This window comes from Coregonus clupeaformis, chromosome 23, assembly GCF_020615455.1.
Source record: "Coregonus clupeaformis isolate EN_2021a chromosome 23, ASM2061545v1, whole genome shotgun sequence".
NCBI classification, from domain to species: Eukaryota; Metazoa; Chordata; class Actinopteri; order Salmoniformes; family Salmonidae; genus Coregonus; species Coregonus clupeaformis.
Genome location: NC_059214.1, coordinates 36,308,949 through 36,335,113, shown reverse-complemented (window position 1 = coordinate 36,335,113; position 26,165 = coordinate 36,308,949). Strand labels below are relative to the sequence as shown.

General features: G+C 42.5%; 1 protein-coding gene across 8 annotated transcripts in view; it reads left to right on the top strand.

Annotated features, from left to right (window-relative positions):
- The window catches only part of LOC121537004 (unconventional myosin-Ib-like), a 128,716-nt gene that overhangs the window by 96,414 nt on the left and 6,137 nt on the right, over positions 1-26,165 (top strand). For 2 of the 8 annotated variants that reach the window (XM_045206693.1, XM_045206692.1), the window contains exons 12-26: positions 827-913; positions 1,088-1,153; positions 1,453-1,458; positions 2,736-2,840; positions 4,429-4,491; positions 4,878-5,078; positions 5,774-6,000; positions 6,665-6,865; positions 16,573-16,666; positions 19,160-19,309; positions 20,837-20,905; positions 21,008-21,094; positions 21,469-21,555; positions 24,697-24,783; positions 26,037-26,123. In XM_045206693.1, coding sequence (XP_045062628.1) covers positions 827-913; positions 1,088-1,153; positions 1,453-1,458; positions 2,736-2,840; positions 4,429-4,491; positions 4,878-5,078; positions 5,774-6,000; positions 6,665-6,865; positions 16,573-16,666; positions 19,160-19,309; positions 20,837-20,905; positions 21,008-21,094; positions 21,469-21,555; positions 24,697-24,783; positions 26,037-26,123 — 1,617 coding nt within the window. The remainder of the gene's footprint in view (positions 1-826; positions 914-1,087; positions 1,154-1,452; positions 1,459-2,735; positions 2,841-4,428; positions 4,492-4,877; positions 5,079-5,773; positions 6,001-6,664; positions 6,866-16,572; positions 16,667-19,159; positions 19,310-20,836; positions 20,906-21,007; positions 21,095-21,468; positions 21,556-24,696; positions 24,784-26,036; positions 26,124-26,165) is intronic. The other 6 variants (XM_041844716.2, XM_045206694.1, XM_045206695.1 and 3 more) reach the window with 6 other exon arrangements.

Below are 26,165 nucleotides of genomic sequence, written 5' to 3'. Positions count from 1 at the left end.
GATGTTTTTCAACGTCAGGGACTGGGAAACTGGTCAGAATTGAAGGAATGATGGATGGCGCTAAATACAGGGAAATTCTTGAGGGAAACCTGTTTGTCTTCCAGAGATTTGAGACTGGGACGGAGGTTCACCTTCCAGCAGGACAATGACCCTAAGCATACTGCTAAAGCAACACTCAAGTGGTTTAAGGGGAAACATTTAAATGTCTTGGAATGGCCTAGTCAAAGCTCAGACCCCAATACAATTGAGAATCTGTGGTATGACTTAAAGATTGCTGTACATCAGCGGAACCCATCCAACTTGAAGGAGCTGGAGCAGATTTGCCTTGAAGAATGGGCAAAAATCCCAGTGGCTAGATGTGCCAAGCTTATAGAGACATACCCCAAGAGACTTGCAGCTGTAATTGCTGCAAAAGGTAGCTCTACAAAGTCTTGACTTTGGGGGGGTGAATAGTTATGCACTCTTTCTGTTTTTTGTCATATTTCTTGGTTGTTTCACAATAAAAAATATTTTGCATCTTCAAAGTGGTAGGCATGTTGTGTAAATCAAATGATACAAAATCAATTTTAATTCCAGGTTGTAAGGCAACAAAATATAAAAAATGCCAAGGGGGGTGAATACTTTTGCGAGCCACTGTATAGCTTGACTGATGCCACTTTCACGTCCATAATGACTTATCTATCTGAGCTCCATGGGCCCTGTCCCAGTTGACTGGTGAATGCTACACTACTAAAAGCATTTGCCTGAGATATTTACTACAGCTATTATTCTCTGCGTATGAGAGCACTGAAATCTATATAGTAAGCCCTCATTTGTGATTTTCTAGGCCTACTATGCCCGTGATGCCCTGGCCAAAAACCTCTACAGCCGTCTGTTCAGCTGGCTGATCACCAGGATCAATGAAAGCATCAAGGTAAGGCCTTTCTCTGGCCTCTCTCTGGCCTCGCTCTGGCCTCTCTTGTCTCATGATTTATTCTACACTGTATTATTCTACAAGACATTGACTTTAAAGATATGCCCTACCAAACTAAAAGACACATTTTATGTGTGTCTTATACTTTCTCTTTCCCTTTATTTCTCCTCTCAGGCTCAAGCAAAAACACGCCACAAGGTGATGGGAGTCCTGGACATCTATGGTTTTGAAATCTTCGAGGTAAGAGTAATGGCACACAGTTAATGAAAGGGGTCGCCTAAATGGACAGAAATATGTCCAGAAATGACCTCACACCTCTCATCACCCATGAGCGGAAGCTTATTGTTTGCCTAAAAGAAAGAATTTGTGTGGTTTTGTGAGAGAATACATTTGACATGAACAACTAGCAACTTAACTTCCACAGTGCCTCTTTAAGTTGATCTCTAAGGTACATGTTCCTAATGTTCCTGACTGTTCCCCACTCATTATGAAGTTGTTTCATTCCTCTCTCCTGAATGTTGTTGTGTCTGGGCCGACAGGATGGAGTAAGTACACCTGCTGAGGGTATGCTGAGTGCTGGGTGCAGTGTGCATGCTGTGATCTAGCTCAGCCCTTAATCCTAGTCTTAATTCAGATCATATCTATAACAGGACCTCCCTTGTGTTTTTTTTTGATGGGGGGGGGGTATGAAAGAGTATTGGTGTGTCTCTTAAGGGAAGAAGAGAACATACAATAGCAGAGCTATTCTGAAGAGTGTATGAATTAGCCTTTTTCCAGATCTGTTAGTGCTGGCTTGCCAACTCCTATGGTCCTCATCAAGCCAAATGTTTGGTATGACAATAACCATACGGTTTGGCAAGGCAGCACAAACAGATCTGGGACCAGGCTATGTATGAACACCCTCCTTCTGTTGCCATGTGGGTCCTTCTCTTCCTGACCAGAGGTCACCAGCATGTCATTCATGCCCAGTAGGTATGCTGTTCTAACCCTCTGTAACCTAAGCAAATGGAGTGATATTGTTACCTAACCCAACGCTGCTGCTGTTAGCCAAGAGTAATGACTGGAAACTAAACTGGTCTTCTTAACTGATAAGAAAGGGGGATAATTTAGATAAGTTAGGTATTTTAAATGGTTAACAATCTTTTATACTTCATGCCTGTTCACTGTCTCTGTTCAATGCTGTTGAAATGAGCTGATAAACACTGAAGCCTTGCCAAGATTAGTTAACATGTATCCATGATAAGAAACACAGATAGGATTATACTATCAGGCAGCTATCTGTCCTTTGGATTTGTTCAAGAGCTGTTGTAAAGCAATAAGGAGGAATGCCAGTCAAAGAAAGTTCTATGCCCTCATTTGCCCTGGCTGTTTGGTACTGTAACTAGTATTGCCACACATGTATAGTCTGTTCCCACAGTAGTTCAGAGAGAGAAGAGATTATCTCTGTTTGTTTGGAAAGATACATTTTCTTTGTTAGCGTGACATAACAGTGAAGGAATGGGGATCAAGGAATTGTTGTCTTTTTTGGCATTACCCTAGTGGTATCCAACAAGGAAGCCACAGGGGGAGAACAGGACCCGGGAGTGACCTGAAAGCTTATCGAAAGCTGCATGTCAACATAGCAACAGGTGGCAACAGATGGGGGCCATTTCACAGTGTCAGACAGGCAAGAGAGGACAGCAGTCAGTATATTACTGAGTTTTACCCCCAATATGTACTGAATGTGGTGTGATGTGGTACCATGCTGTGTGCATCTGGAATTGCTACATTTTTGCCTATTTAGAACATGAGTCTAAATGGTGTCAATGGGGGTTCTCTACAGGACAACAGCTTTGAACAGTTCATCATCAACTACTGCAATGAGAAACTGCAGCAGATCTTCATCGAACTGACGCTACGCGAAGAGCAGGAGGAGTACATCAGAGAGGTAAACTGTCCCCTGTTCCCTCGTCCACCTTACTGGAGACAACAAGGGTGTGTTCACTAGGGCATATCGTATATTTTTTGTGTCAAACCTTTCAAAAAGGACAACAAAAATCAGTGTTTCTTATTGGGACAAATCGTGTTAGTCCCTCCCTGTTTCAGTGTGTTTTCTTCTCTTTGGTGCTTAATGAACACAACCCAGTCGTTGCACTCTACTGGCATGTAGTCAGAGGAGGGCGTTGCCCCATAAAGCCATCCATCTCTCACTGTTCTCTTTGTGGCCCCCTGACACCTAGTTTACATTCCACACATTGACAGGCCAATTTGTAGTGTGAACCAGGTTTGTCATGCAGTGTTTTAGTACTGGGCTGTGTTATTGATCAATATCAGTCTTTCACCTTTTGCCTTCCCAGTTTTCTCTTTATGTCCCTCTCTTGCTCTTTCACTCCTTCCTATCCCATCTATTTTGTCTTTTACTTTTCTCTTTGCCTCTGTACCCCATTTCTCTCTTCCTCAATTTCCTATTATCCATCTCTATCTTTCTAGTCCCCTCTTTCCATCCCCATTCCTTGCCCTCATCCTTCTCTCCTGCTCTTTTCACCATACTTTCCATCTCTCTCTATCCCTCTCACTCCCTCTCTTGCCCTACTTTCTTCTCCTTTCTCTCCCTCCCTCTCTCCCTCTCCTCTGTGGGCTTTAGGGACGGAATTGATCCTTCACTCCAGCAGGGGTAAACACACTTCTCCCCCTGGGGCTCAGGCCTCTGTTTGCTTTTAGAGCTCTAAGTATGTGAGTGCTGCTCCCTTGACCTCCCTTCCATGATATTCCACTGCCTGGCCTCCCTCCAGAACAGTGCATGGGAAAATACTACACTGTGGAAGACAGGAGGGGACAGGGGGCGGGACAGTGGGGACCACTGACCAATCAGGATGCAGAGTTCACATCCCCAGATGGCTAACCCAGCCCCGCCCCTTTCCTCTCCCCCAAACCTGGAACCTCTGTTTGTCTGTCACACAGACCAAGTCAGCCTGAACCACCAGTTTCCAGCCACAACATGACATAAAGCTCCAAATCCAAGCCCTATGGCTCGGCACCATTTGTAGTGTTGTTCATCCAGGCACTCTCAGAAACATGTCGTAATCCTGAGTCTTGTGCTCTTATTGAATTGTATATAAATGTATATACGTTGAATAGAAAATATCTTATAAGGACTGTTACTGTATAAGGCCCAAGCTGCAGCTGTGTCTGCCCATGAACACAGCAGATCTAGATCTATAGAAAAGGTCAATGACTGAATAGCTTTGGTCAGCCAGGCTAGACAGATGTTTTAGATACTATCAGACAGATAGCGAACTGCTTAAACGATTCTCAATCTCTTGACTTCATGGCCCATTGGTTAGTTGTCTGTCTGAGATTATAGAAGGTCAATGGCTTTCTCTTAAGCCACTCAGGTCTGTATAAGTAAGTCTAGGTGAGGTCAGGATTAAAACTACAGGACAACGCTTTCTTGGAAGAAGTAAGTGAAAGTTAGTGGAAAAAAGTGAATAGTAACCCCTCTTTAACCTCTTGACATCTGTTCTTGTTTGTGACAGGACATTGAATGGACCAACATAGAGTATTTCAACAACGCCATTATCTGTGAACTCATCGAGAAAGTAAGTAGGTCTCCCTCAATGTCCTCTGATTCTTGGAAAACAAAGCAATTTCACAAGAATCTGTGAATAAATCAATTGAAACAATTGTCCTTGATACTGTATACCAATTTCCTGTGTCTTATTGCCACAGACAGGAGATGATTACCTTAAAGATGAGAACTTTGTGCTGTAATCACAGTTGACTCTGTTGTTTAGAATAGTTATATTACTGTATCCTAAATTTAGGATTTCTTATGAAGAACCTCTAAGAAACCTCTCCTCCATCTCTCTGTCTAGAAACAGAATGGTATCTTGGCCATGCTGGATAGACCGTTGTTAAAAATTATTGAATTACCCTTAATGTCTAAAAGTATTTCTAAGAATTACCCCTCCTCTCTTTATTCTAGAACCAGAATGGTATCTTGGCCATGTTGGATGAGGAGTGCCTGCGGCCAGGCACAGTGACTGACGACACCTTCCTAGACAAGCTGAACACCATCTGTGCTGAGCACCAGCACTTTGAGAGCCGCCTTAGCAAGAACTCCAAGTTCCTGACAGACCACAGCCTGCCACACAGCTGCTTCCGCATCCAACACTATGCTGGGAAGGTACGGAGGTGGAACACACACCTTGCACATCATCAAATACTTTTTCTGCACTTGATTGAGCTTGCCTGGCGCAAAGGAACCAATTGAATAGAAATTGCAAAGCTCGCCCAACTGGCACTCAAAGTATTTGAAAGAAAACCAATACTATTTCAACCCAGGTCTGCAACATCTTCAAAATTGATGGGAATGGGACAACATGGTATACATGTAATCACTGGCCAGGTGTCGAGACAGGATAAATACTGATTATAGTCACCAGAGCAGAGCGTGCAGATTTGGGTTAAGAGCATTACCTGAAGGCGTCACATGCAGTGATTGTAAAAATATCAGACATGATGGGATTAGAATAGCCCAGAATATCTCCATCTTGAAAGATTCTCTGGGTAAATAGATTTATAATCCCTGTTTCGTCAACATGCACCACTTACAGTGATGCATTTTTATGAATCAATCTATAGCAAACATTTCCTCAGGATGAGTTTAGGATTGACAGTAATACACTAGTATTACAACTACTACTACAAAAAACGTGACGTACATGGGCACACACTTTTACTGGATTCAGACAAATGACAAGAAAGAAGTTGGCAGTTAAAGTAAGTATATTTTCATAATTAAGGGACGACAACAGATATGTTTTGTGTTTTGTATCCGACTGTTTGTGTTAATCTGTTCCTCTGTAATCTTTTGTGTAGGTGCTGTACCGTGTGGAGGGCTTTGTAGACAAGAACAATGACCTGCTGTACAGAGACCTGTCCCAGGCCATGTACAAGGCCACCCACAGCCTGATGAGAGAGCTGTTTCCTGAAGGAAACCCTGCTAAGGTCAACCTGAAGAGACCCCCCACTGCAGGCTTCCAGTTCAAGGCCTCTGTAGGTGTACTCATGAGGAACCTGCAGACCAAAAACCCCAACTACATCAGGTAAGTTACCATTCACTCTGAGGATCATTTATACTAAATGAACAGTATTGTGATCAGAAAAAAAGTTGGTCACAATTTATTTTGATAGTCTGGATTTTTCATCTGTAGATGCTCTACAGATAGTCATACCATCAACAAACGGATTGCTAAGGTTACAGTTAGGGTTAGGTTTAGGGCTTGGTTAAGTTTAGGGTTAGGATAAGTGCAGAGTTTCCCAAACTCTGTCCTGGGGACCCCAAGGGGTGCCCATTTTGGTTGTTGCCCTAGCACTACACAGCTGATTCAAATAATCAAAACATGATGATGAGTTAATTATTTGAATAATCTGTGTAGTGCTAGGGCAAAAACCAAAACGTGCATCCCCAGGACCGAGTTTGGGAAACGCTGGGATAAGGGTTAGAGCTAGAGTTAAGGTTAGTGGATAGTTAGTTGAAATGTTACCGAGTCTGCAGAGCATCTACAGATGGACTATCCAAATAAAGTGTTTCCAAAAAGTTCCCTCAATAAACTCTATAAACTTGGAGCAGTATTCTGAGACCTGAGCTAACTACATTTTTTGTAAAAGTTACACAAAACTATGAGTTGTCTCAACTCTAATCCACTGATAACCATTGTGTGACCATGCATGTCCATACCAAAGTGTCTGACTGTCTGTTTTCCTCAGGTGCATCAAGCCCAACGATAAGAAGGCAGCCCACATCTTCACCGACTCGCTGGTGTGTCACCAGGTGCGTTACCTGGGCCTGATGGAGAATGTGCGTGTGAGGAGGGCTGGCTATGCCTTCCGCCAGCTCTACGAGTCCTGTCTGAAGCGATACAAGATGCTCTGCAAGAAGACCTGGCCCCAGTGGAGAGGACCCGCCAGGTAGGACCTCTGCTCTGCCTGAACAGAAATAATGTAGTTATTATCTGCCTGTTCAGAATATTGTATTTACCATATGATGAACCTAGAGTAAAAATATTTACCTCAGTCTTCCTCATTCAAATCAAGGAATAACACCCTTTTTTAAATCAGCAGTTGTCACAAAGTGCTTTTACAGTTTCCTTTCCCACGTTCAGCAGAATGCTGTGAAATAACAGCATACTAACGACAGGATAATGTAGTAACAGCAGTAGTCATCCATAGATGATTTGCCCACACATATCCCACCATGATACAACTATGTCAACAAGCTGTGTTGGGGTGGTTAGATCTTGTAGTGATCTGCTTGCTCTTGGTGACGATCAGTCAATCCATGGTTCCTTTACTCTGCCCTGGGTATTTTGAGGCAGTTGGTCCATAGCTCTGATGCTATGTATCCATATATGTCATGTTACATTCACTGACAAGTGAGATGGCGCTGCAGTGGATAGCAGACATTTTACGGACTCCTGACCAATTCTGCTATTTTGTGTGCTTTTTTTACACTGATCTTAACTTTTTTCAGAACAGCGATCACTAACCTCGATTTGGTTGACAATTTCTACTTCAACGAGTCGGTAGCTCTGGACGTTCTGCTTACTCCAGACCAGGCCCTAATCTCCGGGACTCGAAAGAGGAAGTGACGGCCCAAGAGAGGCAGACGAGCTGGAATCCTGACGGGACTATGTTGGCGAGCAAATAAACTACCTCTATCCTCTGTTCTATTGGCGAACATACAGTCACTAGAGAACAAACTGGACAAGCTCCATTCGAGACTATCCTATCAACGGGACCTGAAGAACTGTAATATTCAATGTTTCTCAAAGTCATGGATGAGCAAGGACATGGATAATATACATCTTGCTGGTTTTTTCCATGTATCGTCAAGACCGGACGTTAGCATCGGGTAAGACGATGGAGGGAGGGGTGTGTTTTTGTTAACAACAGCTGGTGCGCGATCTCGAATGTTAGAATACCACATGATAAGCTGCAGACCATACTGTTTACCAAGAGAGTTTTCATCTATATTTTTAGTAGCTGTCTATTTACCACCACAAACTGATACTTGCACAAAGACCGCACTCAATGAGCTGTATAGGGTCATAAGCAAACAAGAAAATGCACATCCAAAGGCGGCGCTTCTCGTGGACGGTGATTTTATTGCAAGGAAACTGCAATACCTCATTTTTACCAGCGTGTCACCTGTGCAACTAGAGGTGGCAAAACTCTATATAACCTTTACTTCACACACAGAAATGCATACAAGGCGCTCCCTCGCCCTCCCTTTGGCAAATCTGACCATAACTCTATCCTCCTAATTCCTGTTTACAAGCAAAAATTAAAACAGGAAGTACCGGTGATGCGCTAAATACGGAAGTGGTCCGATGAAGCGGATGCTAAGCTACAGGACTGTTTCGTTGGTGCAGACTGGAATATGTTTCGGGATTCATCCGATAACATTGAGTAGTTTACCACATCAGTCACCGGCTTCATTAATAAGTGCATCGATGACATCATCCCCACAGTGACTGTACGTACAGTGAGGGAAAAAAGTATTTGATCCCCTACTGATTTTGTACGTTTGCCCACTGACAAAGACATGATCAGTCTATAATTTTAATGGTAGGTTTATTTGAACAGTGAGAGACAGAATAACAACAAAAAAATCCAGAAAAATGCATGTCAAAAATGTTATAAATTGATTTGCATTTTAATGAGGGAAATAAGTATTTGACCCCTCTGCAAAACATGACTTAGTACTTGGTGGCAAAACCCTTGTTGGCAATCACAGAGGTCAGACGTTTCTTGTAGTTGGCCACCAGGTTTGCACACATCTCAGGAGGGATTTTGTTCCACTCCTCTTTGCAGATCTTCTCCAAGTCATTAAGGTTTCGAGGCTGACTTTTGGCAACTCGAACCTTCAGCTCCCTCCACAGAATTTCTATGGGATTAAGGTCTGGAGACTGGGTAGGCCACTCCAGGACCTTAATGTGCTTCTTCTTGAGCCACTCCTTTGTTGCCTTGGCTGTGTGTTTTGGGTCATTGTCATGCTGGAATACCCATCCACGACCCATTTTCAATGCCCTGGCTGAGGGAAGGAGGTTCTCACCTAAGATTTGACGGTACATGGCCCCGTCCATCGTCCCTTTGATGCGGTGAAGTTGTCCTGTCCCCTTAGCAGAAAAACACCCCCATAGCATAATGTTTGGCGGTGGGGATGGTGTTCTTGGGGTCATAGGCAGCATTCCTCCTCCTCCAAACACGGCGAGTTGAGTTGATGCCAAAGAGCTCCATTTTGGTCTCATCTGACCACAACACTTTCACCCAGTTCTCCTCTGAATCATACAGATAGATGTTCATTGGCAAACTTCAGACGGTCCTGTATATGTGCTTTCTTGAGCAGGGGGATCTTGCGGGCGCTGCAGGATTTCAGTCCTTCACGGCGTAGTGTGTTACCAATTGTTTTCTTGGTGACTACGGTCCCAGCTGCCTTGAGATCATTGACAAGATCCTCCCGTGTAGTTCTGGGCTGATTCCTCACCGTTCTCATGATCATTGCAACTCCACGAGGTGAGATCTTGCATGGAGCCCCAGGCCAAGGGAGATTGACAGTTCTTTTGTGTTTCTTCCATTTGCGAATAATCGCACCAACTGTTGTCACCTTCTCACCAAGCTGCTTGGCGATAGTCTTGTAGCCCATTCCAGCCTTGTGTAGGTCTATAATCTTGTCCCTGACATCCTTGGAGAGCTCTTTGGTCTTGGACATGGTGGAGAGTTTGGAATCTGATTGATTGATTGCTTCTGTGGACAGGTGTCTTTTATACAGGTAACAAGCTGAGATTAGGAGCACTCCCTTTAAGAGTGTGCTCCTAATCTCAGCTCGTTACCTGTATAAAAGACACCTGGGAGCCAGAAATCTTTCTGATTGAGAAGGGGTCAAATACTTATTTATACTTATTTCCCTCATTAAAATGCAAATCAATTTATAACATTTTTGACATGCGTTTTTCTGGATTTTTTTGTTGTTATTCTGTCTCTCACTGTTCAAATAAACCTTCCATTAAAATTATAGACTGATCATTTCTTTGTCAGTGGGAAAACGTACAAAATCAGCAGGGAATCAAATACTTTTTTCCCTCACTGTACATATCCCAACCAGAAGCCATGGATTACAGGCAACATCTGCACTGAGCTAAAGGCTAGAGCTGCCGCTTTCAAGGAGAGGGACACTAATCCGGATGCTTGTAAGAAATCCCGCTATGACCTCCGATGAGCCATCCAACAGGCAAAGCGTCAATACAGGACTAATATCAAAACCTACTACGCCGGCTCTGATGCTCGTCGGGTTTGGCAGGGCTTGCAAACTATCACGGATTGCAAAGGGAAACCCAGCCACGAGCTGCCCAGTGATGTGAGTAGGGCTGTTGTGGGGACCCTATTACGGCCACACCGGCAGTCATGAGTCATGACCGCAGTCAAATTCCATGTGACCGTTGAGTCACGATAATCTCCTTTTATGCACTCTGGACATGCGTTGGTAGTACCCAACTCACTAACAAGTGCCTAATGGCCTGGTACTCAGTGCGCTATTGTCCCTCAAACCACTCTGACATCAATGCAAATGCAATCGAAAATCAGATCAAACACGTATCATGAAAACAGTATCATGCTTTTAAAACTAACCATTAGGCTAAATTTTTTGACCTCACTGTGATCAATTTGAAGGTTCAACAACAGGTTGAAACAGTGGAAAACATGGTCATTGTGGATTTGTTTCAAAGTCAAACAATGAAATGGACAGCACTTTCTAAGGTGATCATTAATTCAAAGGATTTAAGACGTTGCATGTAGAACACAATATGCATATTACAGATTATGCATAGGCCCATATATGAGCCCAGCCCCCCACCCCCAAAAACAAAACTGAATTTTACACATGGCATATTACACATGGCAGAAAAACTGATTTTAAGATGTCTTTGGTACATAATTGGTCTAGTTTATACTCCCAAATTAAACACATTCTAGAAATCACCTTTGAGTGTGCGCTGTATTATTATGCATACTGGATGGCCTGGTTACCTTATGCTATACTGCAAACTTTCTATCCAGAAGTCTGGGAGAGAACGTATAGGCCTAGGAGATGCTGTTGGTTCATTGATAGAATATGTATTTGATTTTGAATAGCCTAGTAATAGGGCATGTTTTTATATTTTCATAATTAATAGGCTGACACATTACCTTTAGCTATAGACTATCTCACCACTGTGCGTTTCCATCTCCTCTCTCTCTCCTTCATTCCTTTCTCGAGCTCGCAGATAATTAAATATGTTTTGTTGTGAAAACATGTTACTATCAATGTTCCTGAACAGATTAGACTTGGTTTCCCAAATTAAGCACTGGGTAGCTGCAGGAACATGGTTGGAGAGCCCATGGCATAAAGAGTTTGGGAAGAACAGAGCGCAAGCTTTTTTGCTACTTTTTCAAATAGTAAATAGCCTATAGTTGCATCATGCATCCCATATATGTTTTGATTTCTAAGACATTCTAAGGCTTATCGTTCACAACTAAATTAGCCAAATAACTCTAAATCTAGCGGATAGGACCTGTTTCAAATGATCACTTTTATGCTCGACACAGCCACTTCATATGCACACTCGCTCTGGAATGGGAAAAATATCCTTTCTATTTTTCTTCAGCTAAGTTCAATTACATTCTTGTTCTCTTTTTTTTACACACATACACATATACACTACCGTTCAAAAGTTTGGGGTCACTTAGAAATGTCCTTGTTTTTGAAAGAAAATCAATTTTTTTGTCCATTAAACTAACATCAAATTGATCCGAAATACAGTGTAGACATTGTTAATGTTGTAAATGGCTATTGTAGCTGGAAACGGCTGATTTTTAATGGAATATCTACATAGGCGTACAGAGGCCTATTATCAGCAACCATCAGTCCTGTGTTCCAAAGGCACGTTGTGTTTGCTAATCCAAGGTTATCATTTTAAAAGGCTAATTGATCATTAGAAAACCCTTTCGCAATTATGTTAGCACAGCTGAAAACTGGCCTTCTTGAGACTAGTTGAGTATCTGGAGCATCAGCAATTGTGGGTTCGATTTCAGGCTCAAAATGGCCAGAAACAAATAACTTTCTTCTGAAACTCATCAGTCTATTCTTGTTCTGAGAAATGAAGCATATTCCATGCAAGAAATTGCCAAGAAACTGAAGATCTCGTACAACGCTGTGTACTACACCCTTCACAGAACAGCGCAAACTGGCTCTAACCAGAATAGAAAGAGGAGTGGGAGGCCCCGGTGCACAACTGAGCAAGAGGACAAATACATTAGTGTCTAGTTTGAGAAACAGACGCCTCACAGGTCCTCAACTGGCAGCTTCATTAAATAGTACCCACAAAACACCAGTCTCAACGTCAACAGTGAAGAGGCGACTCCGGGATGCTGACCTAGGCAGAGTTGCAAAGAAAAAGTCCAGTGTCTGTGTTCTTTTGCCCATCGTAATCTTTTATTTTTATTGGCCAGTCTGAGATATGGCTTTTTTTTTCTTTTTTTTAAGTACTCAATTTATTGAAAATTGCTGAAGTCAAGGAACTTCATATCCATATGGGGTTGTAGTTTCTACCACTTCTCCAAATGTACTGGAAAGGGCTGCACCCTTCAGGCCTTCTAAAACAGGCAGATGGCTGTGGAGACAGAAATCCCTGACAAGCAAAGTGTTCCAGACCATTACACCATCCAGTCAACTTGTTCTACAATAGGATACTTTATGGATTCACTGGGGATCTGGGTTTCAGAGTTTGCCACTATTGTGAGCGGTCCAAGAACAGCGTTTTGAACCAAGCCCTCGGGTTCTGAATGCAATATGGCTTTTTCTTTGCAACACTGCCTAGAAGGTCAGCATCCCGGAGTCGCCTCTTCACTGTTGGGACTGATGTTTTGTGGGTACTATTTAATGAAGCTGCCAGTTGAGGACCTGTGAGGCGTCTGTTTCTCAAACTAGACACTCAAATGTATTTGTCCTCTTGCTCAGTTGTGCACAGGGCCTCCCACTCCTCTTTCTATTCTTGTTAGAGCCAGTTTGCGCTGTTCTGTGAAGGGAGTAGTACACAGCGTTGTACGAGATCTTCAGTTTCTTGGCAATTTCTCGCATGGAATAGCCTTCATTTCTCAGAACAGGAATAGACTATTTCAGAATAACATTTTATTTATTTATTATTATTATTTTTGTAGGGGGTAGATCAGCTTTAATATTGCAGATAGATTGTAACTTCCATCAATGTAATTGTCTGCATCACTTCCAATCCCCCATATGTTTTTTTTCTCGCATATACATATATATATACATACATATATACACATACATTTCCTTTTTAAAAATATATTTCCCTTTATTACTTTACAACCCCACCACCCCTTCCCTAATTGGAGCAAACTAGTGAACAACAATGCTTAGGCCTCTAATTCCAGCTTATACATACTATATACATTTTATGGACACAGTCAATTTTACAATAATTATATTTTGTTCTTTTTTACTCCTGAACTTCCTCTACCCTCAACCTCTCCGATCATTTTCATGATGTCCATCCGGTTTGCTTCTATATGCCATATCTTTCTAACTGTGCTCTTTCACAAAAGTTCTCAATCTATTACCTATATACTTATTATGGACACAGTATGCTTACATTATTAGTTATCTTGTTGTTATTAGTTGTTGTTAGTTGTTATTAGTCCCATCCTTCAACTCCATTCAACACCACCCATCTATCTCTTAACACCATCCATATTGGATTTCTATTTGCCATATATTTTTCAACAAAAGTTCTAAACCCTTCTATTATCATTGACTATGACTTTTCAGATCACCCAGTAGTGCTATCTGCAGGGTTAGCGCCAGGTAAATATTGCAATCCTTCAGCCATTCCTGGACCTGTGACCAAAAACAAGCCACAAATGGACAGTACCAAAACAAATGATCTAATGATTCTGTCTCTTCGCAGCAAAATCTGCAGAGCTGGGAAGATTGTATCCCCCATATAAATAACATTATATTGGTAGCAAGAATTTTGTATAATAATTTAAATTGAAAGATTCTAAGTTTTGAATCCGGCGTTGTTTTGCGTATCAGTTCACAATGCCATGGAATCGGTACGTCAAAAATCTCTTCCCAACTATTTTGCAATCTATACGGGTCAGCTGTAAATCTTTTGGTTCTTAAATGAAACTTGTATACTTTTTATTTATCACAATTTTCTTTAACCAATTATGTTCTTTAAAGCAGGGCCAACAGACAAGTTCCTTACTTTTTCCCCCTTCCACTTTCCTCTTCCATTTTTGCAGTAATGCTGCAATTATTTGGTTGTAAGTTTGGGTAGAGCAGACATTTCCATATGTTTTTGTTAGCTGCATGTGCGATATAACTCCACCAGTCCTACCTATGATATCATTTACGAAGATTATACCTTTTTTAAAACATTTTTTCAAAAAATACTGGCTTTTTATCAATTACATTTTTTAGTCATTTAGAAGACGCTCTTATCCAGAGCGACTTACAGTTAGTGAGTACATAAAACATTTTTTTTTTCATACTGGCACCCTGTGGGAAGCTCAGTGTTCAACACCATAGTGCCCTCCAAGCTCATCACTAAGCTCAGGACCCTGGGACTGAGCATCTCCTCCTGCAACTGGATCCTGGACTTCCTGACGGGCCTTCCCCAGGTGGTGAGTGTAGGCATCAATACATCTGCCATGCTAACCCTCAACACAAGGACCCCTAAGGGGTGCGTGCTTAGTCCCCTCCTGTACTCCCTGTTCACCCACGACTGCATGGCCGTGCACAACTTCAACACCATCATTAAGTTTGCTGACGACACAACAGTGGTAGGCCTGATCACCAATGTCGATGAGACAACCTATAGGGAGGAGGTCAGTGACCTGGAAGTGTGGTGCCAGGACAACAACCTCAACATCAGCAAAGCAAAGGAGCTGATCGTGGACTACAGGAAACGAAGGGCAGAGCACGCCCCCATCCACATCGATGGGGCAGTAGTGGAGCAGGTCGAGAGCTTCAAGTTCCTCGGTGTCCACATCACTAAGGAATTAACATGATCCACACACACCAACACAGTCGTTAAGAATGCACGACAACGCCTCTTCCCCCTCAGGAGGCTGAGAAGATTTGGCATGGGCCCTCAGATCCTCAAAGTTCTACAGCTGCACTATTGAGAGCATCTTGACTGGCTGCATCACCGCTTGGTATGGCAACTGCTTGGCATCCGACCACAAGGTGCTACAGAGGGTAGTGTGTACCTCCCAGTACATCACTGGGGCCGAGCTCCGTTCCATCCAGGACCTCTATACCAGGCAGTGTCAAAGGAAGGCCCTAAAAAAAATTCAAAGACTCCAGCCTCCCAAGTCATAAACTGTTCTCTCTGCTACCGCACGGCAAGAAGTACCGATGCACCAAGTCTGGTACCAACAGGACTTATCAATACTTATTGTGTATTTATTCCTTGTTATTATTTTTCTATTGTTCTATTTTTCTCTCAGCATTGTTGGGAAGGGCCCGTAAGTGAAAATTTCACTGGTTTGTTTACAAAGCGTGTGCTCCTGTAAGTCGCTCTGGATTACAGGCTGTATCACAACCGGCCGTAATTGGGAGTCCCATAGGGCGGCGCACAATTGGCCCAGCGTCGTCCGGGTTTGGCCGGTGTAGGCCGTCATTGTAAATAAGAATTTGTTCTTAACTGACTTGTCTAGTTAAATAAAGGTTAAGTAAAATAAAAAAATTAATAAAAGCGTCTGCTAAATGACTAAAATGTAAATGTATTTAAAGGTATAACATCGATTCATATCTGATGTGGATTATAAACAACAGCATATTTGGTGTCTAGTGTGTGAGCCTACTATCCTCCTTATATGGTGTCTAGTGTGTGTGCCTACTATCCTCCTTATATGGTGTCTAGTGTGTGAGCCTACTATCCTCCTTATATGGTGTCTAGTGTGTGTGCCTACTATCCTCCTTATATGGTGTCTAGTGTGTGTGCCTACTATCCTCCTTATATGGTGTCTAGTGTGTGTGCCTACTATCCTCCTTATATGGTGTCTAGTGTGTGTGCCTACTATCCTCCTTATATGGTGTCTAGTGTGTGTGCCTACTATCCTCCTTATATGGTGTCTAGTGTGTGAGCCTACTATCCTCCTTATATGGTGTCTAGTGTGTGTGCCTACTATCCTCCTTATATGGTGTCTAGTGTGTGAGCCTACTATCCTCCTTATATGGTGTCTAGTGTGTGTGCCTACTATCCTCCTTATATGGTGTGGAAGTGGTTCATCAGGTTACAACATGTTCATCACACAAGTTACTTCAGAAATGGACTGTTATCTTCTTAGAATGGCATTCTTTTCCCCTGTCTCTCCCTGCCTTACCTCATCTGCTTTGTCCTCTCTCTCTGTGTCGCTGTGTTTGTGTGTCTGTCTGTCTCTGTGTATGTCCATTCCTCTTAGTCCCCTATCTTTTGTCCTTTCCCCTTCATCTGAACTATCCCCATCTTGTCCCTTTTAATAATGTACATTTCACAGTCCCACCATGTCTAATTAGTTAGGGTCAGAACAGAATAGTGAAGAGTTGTACTTCTGTCTTCCTGTAGGGACGGAGTGGAGGTGCTGCTGACAGACTGTTCTGTTCCATCTGAGGAGTTTGCCTATGGACGTTCCAAGATCTTCATCAGGAACCCCAGAACGGTAGAATGACATTGCATAAGCACGCCCAGTTGACCTGGAACCTGTCACTATCGCTGATAGTATTAACAGTACTACTTTATGTTTTTTTTTACGTTAGATTTAGAAAGAGGGTTTACTGCCAAGGATGTGAAATAACTTTGAAAAGAGCAGCATGCTCTGTAACTGGCATTTTTCCAGTTTTATAAGTACGGAAGTCGTAAATTTAGCCATAGATCATAGATGTGAGGAGACTTGGATGTATTCATATACAGTATGGCTAATGCCATAATCCAGTGGGCTCATGCTGTTATGTTTGACTGCATTAAAAGGCTTCTGAAAGCAGGAAGTCGTGCTCTGCTGAGCCCCTCTCTACTAATTACAACACTTAACCAACATTCTGGAACATTCTGAAAACACATGGTTTCATTTATCAATTTTAAATGGGCTGACCCCATTTAGTCGACTAGTCGATTGTTTGGTCGATAGGCTGTTGGTGGAACAAAAAATTATGGCACATGAGACACCTGTCTGATTCATGCCTGTCTGAGTGGACTAATCCATTGCGGAGGCCGTGGCGATGGCACACCAATATCACCAGTAGTACATTTACCGTTAATTAACATAATTTCTCATCTACAATGTTTGTTTGGTTACGGTAATTTCTGTTAATGCATTCAATATATTATTGTTACAGTCTTACTGTTGTCATTGTAGGAGTGGACACGTTGTTTGCAAGAGCGCACAACCTAGGCTACACTTGTGAGGAAAAACGTTTTGGTTTGTGAATTTTGTTTGGAGCGCTCCTGTCAATCTTGAGTAAAGACACGCACCTGATTACGCATAGAAGTAGGCCTAGGCTACCTGGCCTGCATGCAAATGTAGGTCTATAAATGTGCCCATTTACCATCACTGTGGAGCTTCTCAAAGTATTTTTTGTCTTTGCCTCAAACAGCAAGTAAAATAAGTCTGTTTTTACATCCATTGATAATGACAATAGTTTCTCAACGTAGCCTATTTGAAAAATCTTTCCAACTCTCTCCCTTTCGATAACCACTCAACATGAAAAATAACATGCTTGGATCCGGTGGAAACGTCATAAAATAGGCCTACCTGATTACTTCTTATCCCTTGCACAAATAGCCTACCACTATGTCTGTCTTTCCGGAGCTCACTGACATTCTGAGGTCCCAGAATATTTTATACAGTGTTGCAAGTTTGCTAGCAAGAGCTTCGGGTGGACCAAGTTGATACAATGTTTCAAGTTCCTTGCAGACAGGCCATGCGTAGCCAATGTTATTTATAGGATATTTATTTTTATCCGGATATTTTCTACCTGCGGGCTGCACTGTTTTTATTTGTTGGCTTAACGTAGGCAATTGTTACATATTAGCAATGGCAATAAAAGTTACTTTTAGATTTGTATCAATTTCATTTATATAGAATTTTGATTAACCACATGACATTGATTTTGAGATATGAAGACTACATTATAAATGAAACTGTTCCACAAAAATGTGCATATGAAAATCATAACTGGCACGCAGATCAGTAAAAATGGTACGATAACTTGGCAATCCAAATGGAAAAGGTTGCCGACCGCTGGTGTAGCCTATTACTGGCAACTTCAGGAACCAGCAGCCGCGGGAGGAGGAGGAGGAGGAGGAGGAGGAGGAGGGGGGTCGGGTCGGGTCGGGAACAGGTTTTTTTCTTCTGGTTAAGCTATATTGATCTCTAGCTCCCTCTAGTAATTTGTGTCTTAATTTGTATTTGCAGTGCTTAAAGAATCGGACAAGCTCAGTAGCCTACATATAGTTGATTTTATTCAAACAGGGTGAGTCTATATATGGAAAAATAAACGTTTTAAAATTTGACCAAACAATTGGTCGAAAGGACGGATGAATCTCGGTCGACCAATATTTTTTTTAGTTGGTGACAGCCCTAATCAGTTCTATCCATTATACGGCGACGCAGTCAGGACCATGGGAAAAAATTAACATTTAGGCCTATTTTCCATGGTAGCATGGGCTTTTAAGAACATGCAGTGGTGGGTGGAACAATGGACTCTTGTCAGTCCAGGAGCCAGTCTAAACAAAGCTATTAAAGCATGATCTCATATGGGTGTGCCTTTATCCTTGATCTACTGTACCTTCTTACCAGGTTAGCTAAGTATCTCCATCTCTGTTGTACAGTGAAGCTACAGTTCAATCAGGGTGGTGGTAGGGTGGGGACTAGTCTAGGTCACTAAACTCTCATCCCCTAGGTCTCTGTCTGCAACGGTCTTTGTGGTGGAGAATGTGTTTGGGCAGCTATAGAAGCTCTTATCATTCTAAAGATTTTGTGCTGTCTGCAAAACCACACAATATTGTCCCAAAATGACATCCTGTCTCAATTAAATTAAATTAATTAAAATGTCCTCTCATTCCTAAATTGTACAGACTATGCTGATGTTCTTAGTATCCTAGTACATCTTCATGTTCCTATCATCCTCTTGATGCCCTCTTCCTGTGTCCCCAGCTATTCACTCTGGAGGAGAGGAGGAGGGCATGTCTGGAGGACCTGGCAACCCTGATCCAGAAGATCTACCGGGGGTGGAAGTCTCGTACTCACTTCCTGCTGCTGAAGAAGAGCCAGGTGGTGGTGGCAGCCTGGTACCGCAGATATGCGGTGAGTTAGCTTGTCTCAACTATGCACACACACGCACATACAGAACTTCATACCGGTTGAAATGTTTAAGATATGAGTGCATCCGTCTGTGGGAGCCCAATCTGATCCAAATGTAGCATGCATCGGTCAGAAAATCAATTCAAATGTAACAATACCTCATCTTTTGTTACAACTGCGTCCTCTCTTTCATGTAAGCATGTTGACAGTCATTGGTCTACAAGTTATTTTGCATGCTGAACAACCCTTGGTAATATCAGTAGCTTAGTCAAACTGCGCGCTGTGCACAGCTTCACTCTCTGACCAATGAGAGGTAGGCCTATTCTTGATCTGGTACATCTGCATGTCACCTTCAGCATTCAAATGTTTGTAAAATGGCTTTTGCAATATTAGGCTTTATTAGTTGAGTGACAACCAATGTAATTTTCTAGGTTATTTTGATCAAATGCGCTGTTGAAAATAAAGGTAGCATAAGCTATCGCCGGAGACACAACTCTCATCTGGCTATAGGTAGGCTACATGCTGATCGGGGCTTAGGCTACATTAGATTTTATTTTGATTGTCCAGGTTGACTATCAGCAGTAGTTTTGGTAGTTTTGCTTGAAACAAACAGTGTATATGGTCATTTTTAGATATAGTTGATCATTTCTCATAATAAGGACATTTTAAATTTTAGTCATTTAGCAGACGCTCTTATCCAGAGCGACTTACAGTTTAGTGAGTGCATACATTTTCATACTGGACAAAAATTACTTTTGCTACCCGCACTGCATGATCGAAGCAGGAGAAGAAGAGAAGCTCACTCCAACACTTAGTTTTCAAAACGGTCGAAACCATTTGATTATGAGACAGGGGTGAAATCCAAAGTTGTGCTATATATTCATTGGCTATGTCAATGGCTATAACTGATAGTGGGGTGGTAGAGGCCCAGTTTCCCTTATGGCTCAGGTGCCTATATACATCATAGACATATACATATTTTACACACAGACAGACAGACACACAGACAGACACACAGACAGACACACAGACAGACACACAGACAGACACACAGACAGACACACAGACAGACACACAGACAGACACACAGACAGACACACAGACAGACACACAGACAGACACACAGACAGACACACACACAGACAGACAGACACACAGACAGACAGACACACAGACAGACACAGACCGACACAGACAGACACAGACAGACACAGACAGACACAGACAGACAGACAGACAGACAGTGTCTGTCTGTGTCTCTGTCTGTCTGTCTGTAAAATATGTATATGTCTATGATGAGATTTTAATTTAAAATGGAAATTAATTAATCCGAATCGCACCGAATTGTTTAAAACTAAAACCTTTCTTTCCTGTATCATATCGGAGCCCGTGTATCTAGATGCGTATCGAATCGTCTTGAAAGGAAAATGTGCACATGCCTAATATGGTAGCTATCGAGCTTAGATGTCTGTGTTTCGAACGTACTTATTGTCAATTGAGCTCAGGGTTTTTTGCCTTCTCCTGTTGCAGCAACAAAATAAATATCAGAAGATCAAGAGTGCTACACTAGTGATGCAGTCCTTCATCAGAGGGTGGAAGGTATGTCCATGTCCACATACCAGTCAAACACTATAAGAAAGCATGTTTTTCTGTGATAACGCTGTTGTAAAGGCATGTTTAAAAACAATAGTTTTTCTTCAGGCCCGCAACATCTTGCGGCAGCTGAAATACGAGATGAGATGCAAGGAGGCTGTGACTACCATTGCAGCGTACTGGCACGGGAATCAGGTACTCGCTCAAACACTACCTGATGTCAACATAATGATTAGACAATGTAAAGACATGTATAGAATGAAGATATTGGGAGCTCTTGATTATGGACATCCACTGCCTTTTGCTTTTACAAGGTTTGTCTGCCATAAAGCCAGGTAAGGAAATACTATATTATAAGACATGGCTCTGCTCAGGTCTCCCAGCTATACTAAAAGCTAAACTAGAGCAATTTCAAAGCTTTTTCCTCTTTAGTCTTCTTCTACTGTCGCTGATCTTACCACCGCTGCTTTTCTCACACTCTTTTTCACTATCTTCCCCCCTCTCTCTAATTCTTCCCTCCTAACCTCACTCTCCTCCCTCCATCCTTCCACCCTCTCGGCCACCCCCAGGCTCGGATGGAGCTGCGGCGCTTAAAGACGGAGGCGCGGAATAAGCGTGCTGTGTCTGTCATATGGGCATACTGGCAGGGGACCAAGGTATTTAAGCCGGTTGCCATTGTCGTGTTTTGCCATCCCAGCTGTCCGTCATCCCCCATGTCCCACCCCTCCCCTTGAAACTGACCAATTGAATGGCTCCTCCTCGTCCCGCCGTTGTCACTTTGGTCCACTAACGTCCCTTACCAGTGTCTGGTGTTTGTGACTCATCTGTTTTATTGACCCTTTAATAGGTGTCATTTGGGGGATACTGGGCGGCTAACCTTATACCACTAACATCTATTTACCCTTCAACTTAAAAACCTCTGTTTGCTAGTCCTCTGTTACTGCTATGGTGCCTTCCTTACATTCTCCCTTTAGGAACAACAGCAAGTCCCACAACACAATACTCCTTTCCATTCCCTTGTCTATGTCTGTTGTTTTCTTGATGTTTGTCATTGCATTCCTCTGTAATCTGTTTTAATGAGAAACATGACGGATAGTACATGATAATGTACGTACAGTATCCAATCAGAATGAATATCATGTTTTCACTTTGATGTAATAATTCTGAGGACTGTGCTGAGAATAGACTGTATTCCATGTGCCACTACAGAAACACACAGAGCAGGGTTAGAAATTCAAATTCCAATTATCTTCAATGCTTTTCAATGATGAAAATTTGGAATTGGAATTTGGTTTACTTACTGAATTGACTGGAATTTAAATGGAATTGGCCACAACCCTGATAGAGATCCACTGATCATATAGCCTAATGGTCATAGCACATACCACCATTAGCACTTTATTGACTTTTAAAGTGCTATATGTTTTAGAGGCCACATATAATCCTTTAAAACAGGCCATGCACAACATGTCATGTTTTATGGGCATTTAACAACAACAAGGGATGCAGATCAACTCAGTCCTGCTATCCATTGAAAAATAACCTTTAAAACTATTTTGTAACTCTGCATGATCTTATCTAAAGGCATTACAGCCACACTCACCAGATAATCATCAAAGGCCTTGTATTGCCACATGTTGCATGACCAAAGCAGTCGCGTGTGGCTTAATTTATCGACTAATTGGCCCATCTGATTGGTGGATCTAGTCTAGTTTCTTAGTCTGGGCAAGGCCCACTGTACTGGCACTGAATCAGGCTATCAGAGTGGCGTCAGTGAGTTATGTGAGACCATGCCAAGTTCTAATGGGGTATCAAATGGCCATATGCAGTAGTCACAAAGTTTAATGAATATAATCGATCAGATACTATACTGTATACAATTAACTTTTGTACTAATGTTGCTAGTTCATCAAATCAAGCTTTATTTATACAGCACATTTCAGACATGGAATGCAATGCAATGTGCGTCACAGGAAAAAACTAATAAAAACTGAAATATTTACTACACAACAAACATAACAGGATAAAAAACAAAAGAATAACAACAACTGAATGACTGAAAAGCAACCTAAGGAAAAGCAAAGCTAAAAAGGTGTGTTTTAAGATCTCTTTTTAATATTTCCACAGTTTCGTCTCCCCTCAGGTTCTCTGGCAGGCTGTTGCAGAGGCTAGGGGCATAATAACTAAAGGCTGCCTCCATGCCTTTTGGTCTTAGGCTTTAGGATAGTTAAAAGGCCAGTGCCAGAAGACCTGAGGGACCTACTGGGTACATAATTTAAAAGCATGTCTGACATGTATTGGGGTGTACAATCGTGGATTGATATAAAAAACAATAGAAGAATCTTTAAATTAATTCAAAAACTCACAGGTAGCCAGTGCAAAGACCTTAAAACCGGTGTAATGTGTGTTCTCCGTCTGGTCTTGGTCAGTACCCGTGCTGCAGCATTCTGTATGTTTTGCAGTTGACCAATGGCTTTCTTGGAGAGCATCACAGCAGTCAAGCCTGCTTGTAATAAAAGCATGGATGAGTCTCTCTGTATCAGCCTGAGAGAGAAACGGCTGCACCTTGGCAATGTTCCTCAGGTGGTGACATTAGGTCACATTCCTAATGTGTGATTCAAAATTGAGTTCAGAATCTAAAGTAACACCTAGGTTTTTTACCTGGTGTTTTATCTTTATTGACCGTGAATTAAACATATATAAACATATATAAACTGAACAGTACCAGACCCAAAATTGAACCTTGTGGAATGCCACGTGATATGTATTTTCTCTGAGTTATGTTCACCAAGGGTGACAAACTCTTGACTGGTTAAATAGGTCCGAAACCAATTTAGAACTGGACCGGAGAGGCCAACCCACCTCTCCAGTCTGTCCTAAAGAACATAATTTTCAACAGTGTCAAATGCAGCACTTAAATCCAAGAATACAAGGACAGAGAGCTGTTTGGCATCTGTGTTGTTTCTAAGATAATTTACCACTTTAACTAAGGCAGTCTCTGTGTTGTTGTGGGCACAAAAAACTGATTGACATTTATTTTAAATGCAGTTGGCATTTTAAAAAAATCATTTGGCTGTTTGAAAACCAATTTCTCCAGAATTTTGCTTAAGAATGGAAGGTTGGAGATTGGCCAAAAATTGCTAAGAGCTGAAGAATCTAGAATATTTTTCTTCAGAAGGGGTTTCACCATAGCAGTTTTTAGTGCAGTGGGGAAAGTGCCTATGAACAGGGAGTGATTAACAATAGCTTGCACTTCTTCAGATATGCAATTAAATGTGGTTTTGAAGAAGAAGGTGGTGGGGATAGGATCGAGAAGGCAGGTAGAAGGCTTAAGTTGTGATATCACTTTCCTGAGCATGTCTGTGTCAACCAGGGAAAATAAATCCATAGTGCCTTTGCGTGGTAGGCTAGGGAACATATCATCAAACTTCTCATCAGGTCTTGCTTGATTGATACCCAGCCTAATGTTCGTTATCTTATCTCTGAAATATGCTGCAAACTCATCACATTTAGATGTGGAGGAAAGTTCACATAGGTTTGCGGGGGTAGGATTTATCAGGCTATCAATGATCGGGAAGACCCCTGTCGAATTATTCTGTTTATTAGTGATCACTGTCATTAGCTCCAACGGGTAGCTAATGTTTTCCTCCATTGTCTTAATCTTTTAATCTTTCTGCTACTTCATTGCCGGGTAGGCTACATATTTCTGTCTGTCTGCTTCTTATTTCTACCAACACCAATCCCAATGGGTATATTCCTCCCAAAACACAATAAACCCAACCCCACCACTTCCCCAGGCTCGGCGAGAACTGCGGCATCTAAAGAAGGAGGCGCAAGAAAAGCACGCTGTGTCTGTCATTTGGGCCGGCTGGCAGGGGACCAAGGTATTTGGGAAGCAGCCTGTTAACTATATCCATCCATATCCTGCTGCCCGCCCGCCTGCCATTTTCCCATTTCTCCATCAGATCCAACCAGACAGATGCCAGACCCCTGCATTAGCTAAACAATGGTCTGGAGAGACTACGAATGTCTCTCTAGCTATCCTTCCCATTACCACCACCCATCCCATCTATATTGCATGACAAGGTGCCATACGAACCCCTCATCCAATGTCACATTGCATGCTAAAACAGAATCGGGAGGAGGGGGTCTCATTTAGCCTACTGGACTGGCGCAAGACCCCTAAACACCCATGCTGGCTCTTTCAGCCTAGCTAGCTGCTATTTAGTCTTTAGTGGTTTAATGGAAGATATCTAGAGATGGATGGCTGGAGTTCTGGTTAACCTTGGCTCTGGTAGATAATAGACAGGCCTGGGCACTAGGGGAAAGGGTGGGGGAGGGTTGGGGTAAGGGTGAATATACAGTCACTTAAGCCTCTTTGCTGCGCAGCCTGATGGATTATAGCTGATCCAGACTGACACCGGGAGAGGAAGGCGGGTGAGGAAGGCGGGGGATGGCAGGGGGGGATGTTGCCACGCACTTGACTGGCATCACACACACAGTGTCTGGAACCTTGGATGAACCCTGCCCTACCCCAAACCATCAACACACTCACACTCCGCTATCCTGGCATCGCTTTCTCCTCCCTTGTTACCAAAGGTCAGGATGTTTGGGTGTGTTGTGTTTCTTATCCTCCCTGAGGCCCATGCCTCACCTTTTACAACCTCTATCTGCAGGATGTCTGCTCTCTCTCTCTCTCTCTCTGCATGCTGTTCTCATCATAAGTTGCATGCTACGCCTCTTTGCTTGCTGATTCCTTGAGGCTTGCAGTGATTTTTATTTCAGTGTGCAATGTATGGAACCTTGGAGAGACCTCCTGACTGACTTGTGTTACCTTTAACGTTGTACTTGGCTCCTGGCCAACAGAGACATGTCTGTTTCAATCTAAAAGGCTCTAGTCAATGTCGATGTACAGTACATAATCAAACTACACTATTATTATAATGTCTATTTCATGATAATTGCATTCTTCCCATAGTGGGTTAAATCGTCTTCAGGATCTTGGTAACTAGACAGGGCTCTTGTGTGACGGGTGTCCTTACACAGGCCAGTATCTCTTCCTCCATATCAGTCTCTTATTATTCCCTCCTTTCAATCTTTCCTTCCTTCCCTCTCTTTCCTCCCTTCTTCCCAAAAGGCACGCAGGGAGCTGAGGAGCCTGAAGGAGGAGGCCAGGCGTAAGCACGCCGTCGCCGTCATTTGGGCCTACTGGCTGGGACTCCAGGTATATCTGCCCAGCCTACCCTACCCTCCAGCCACCCTTCTA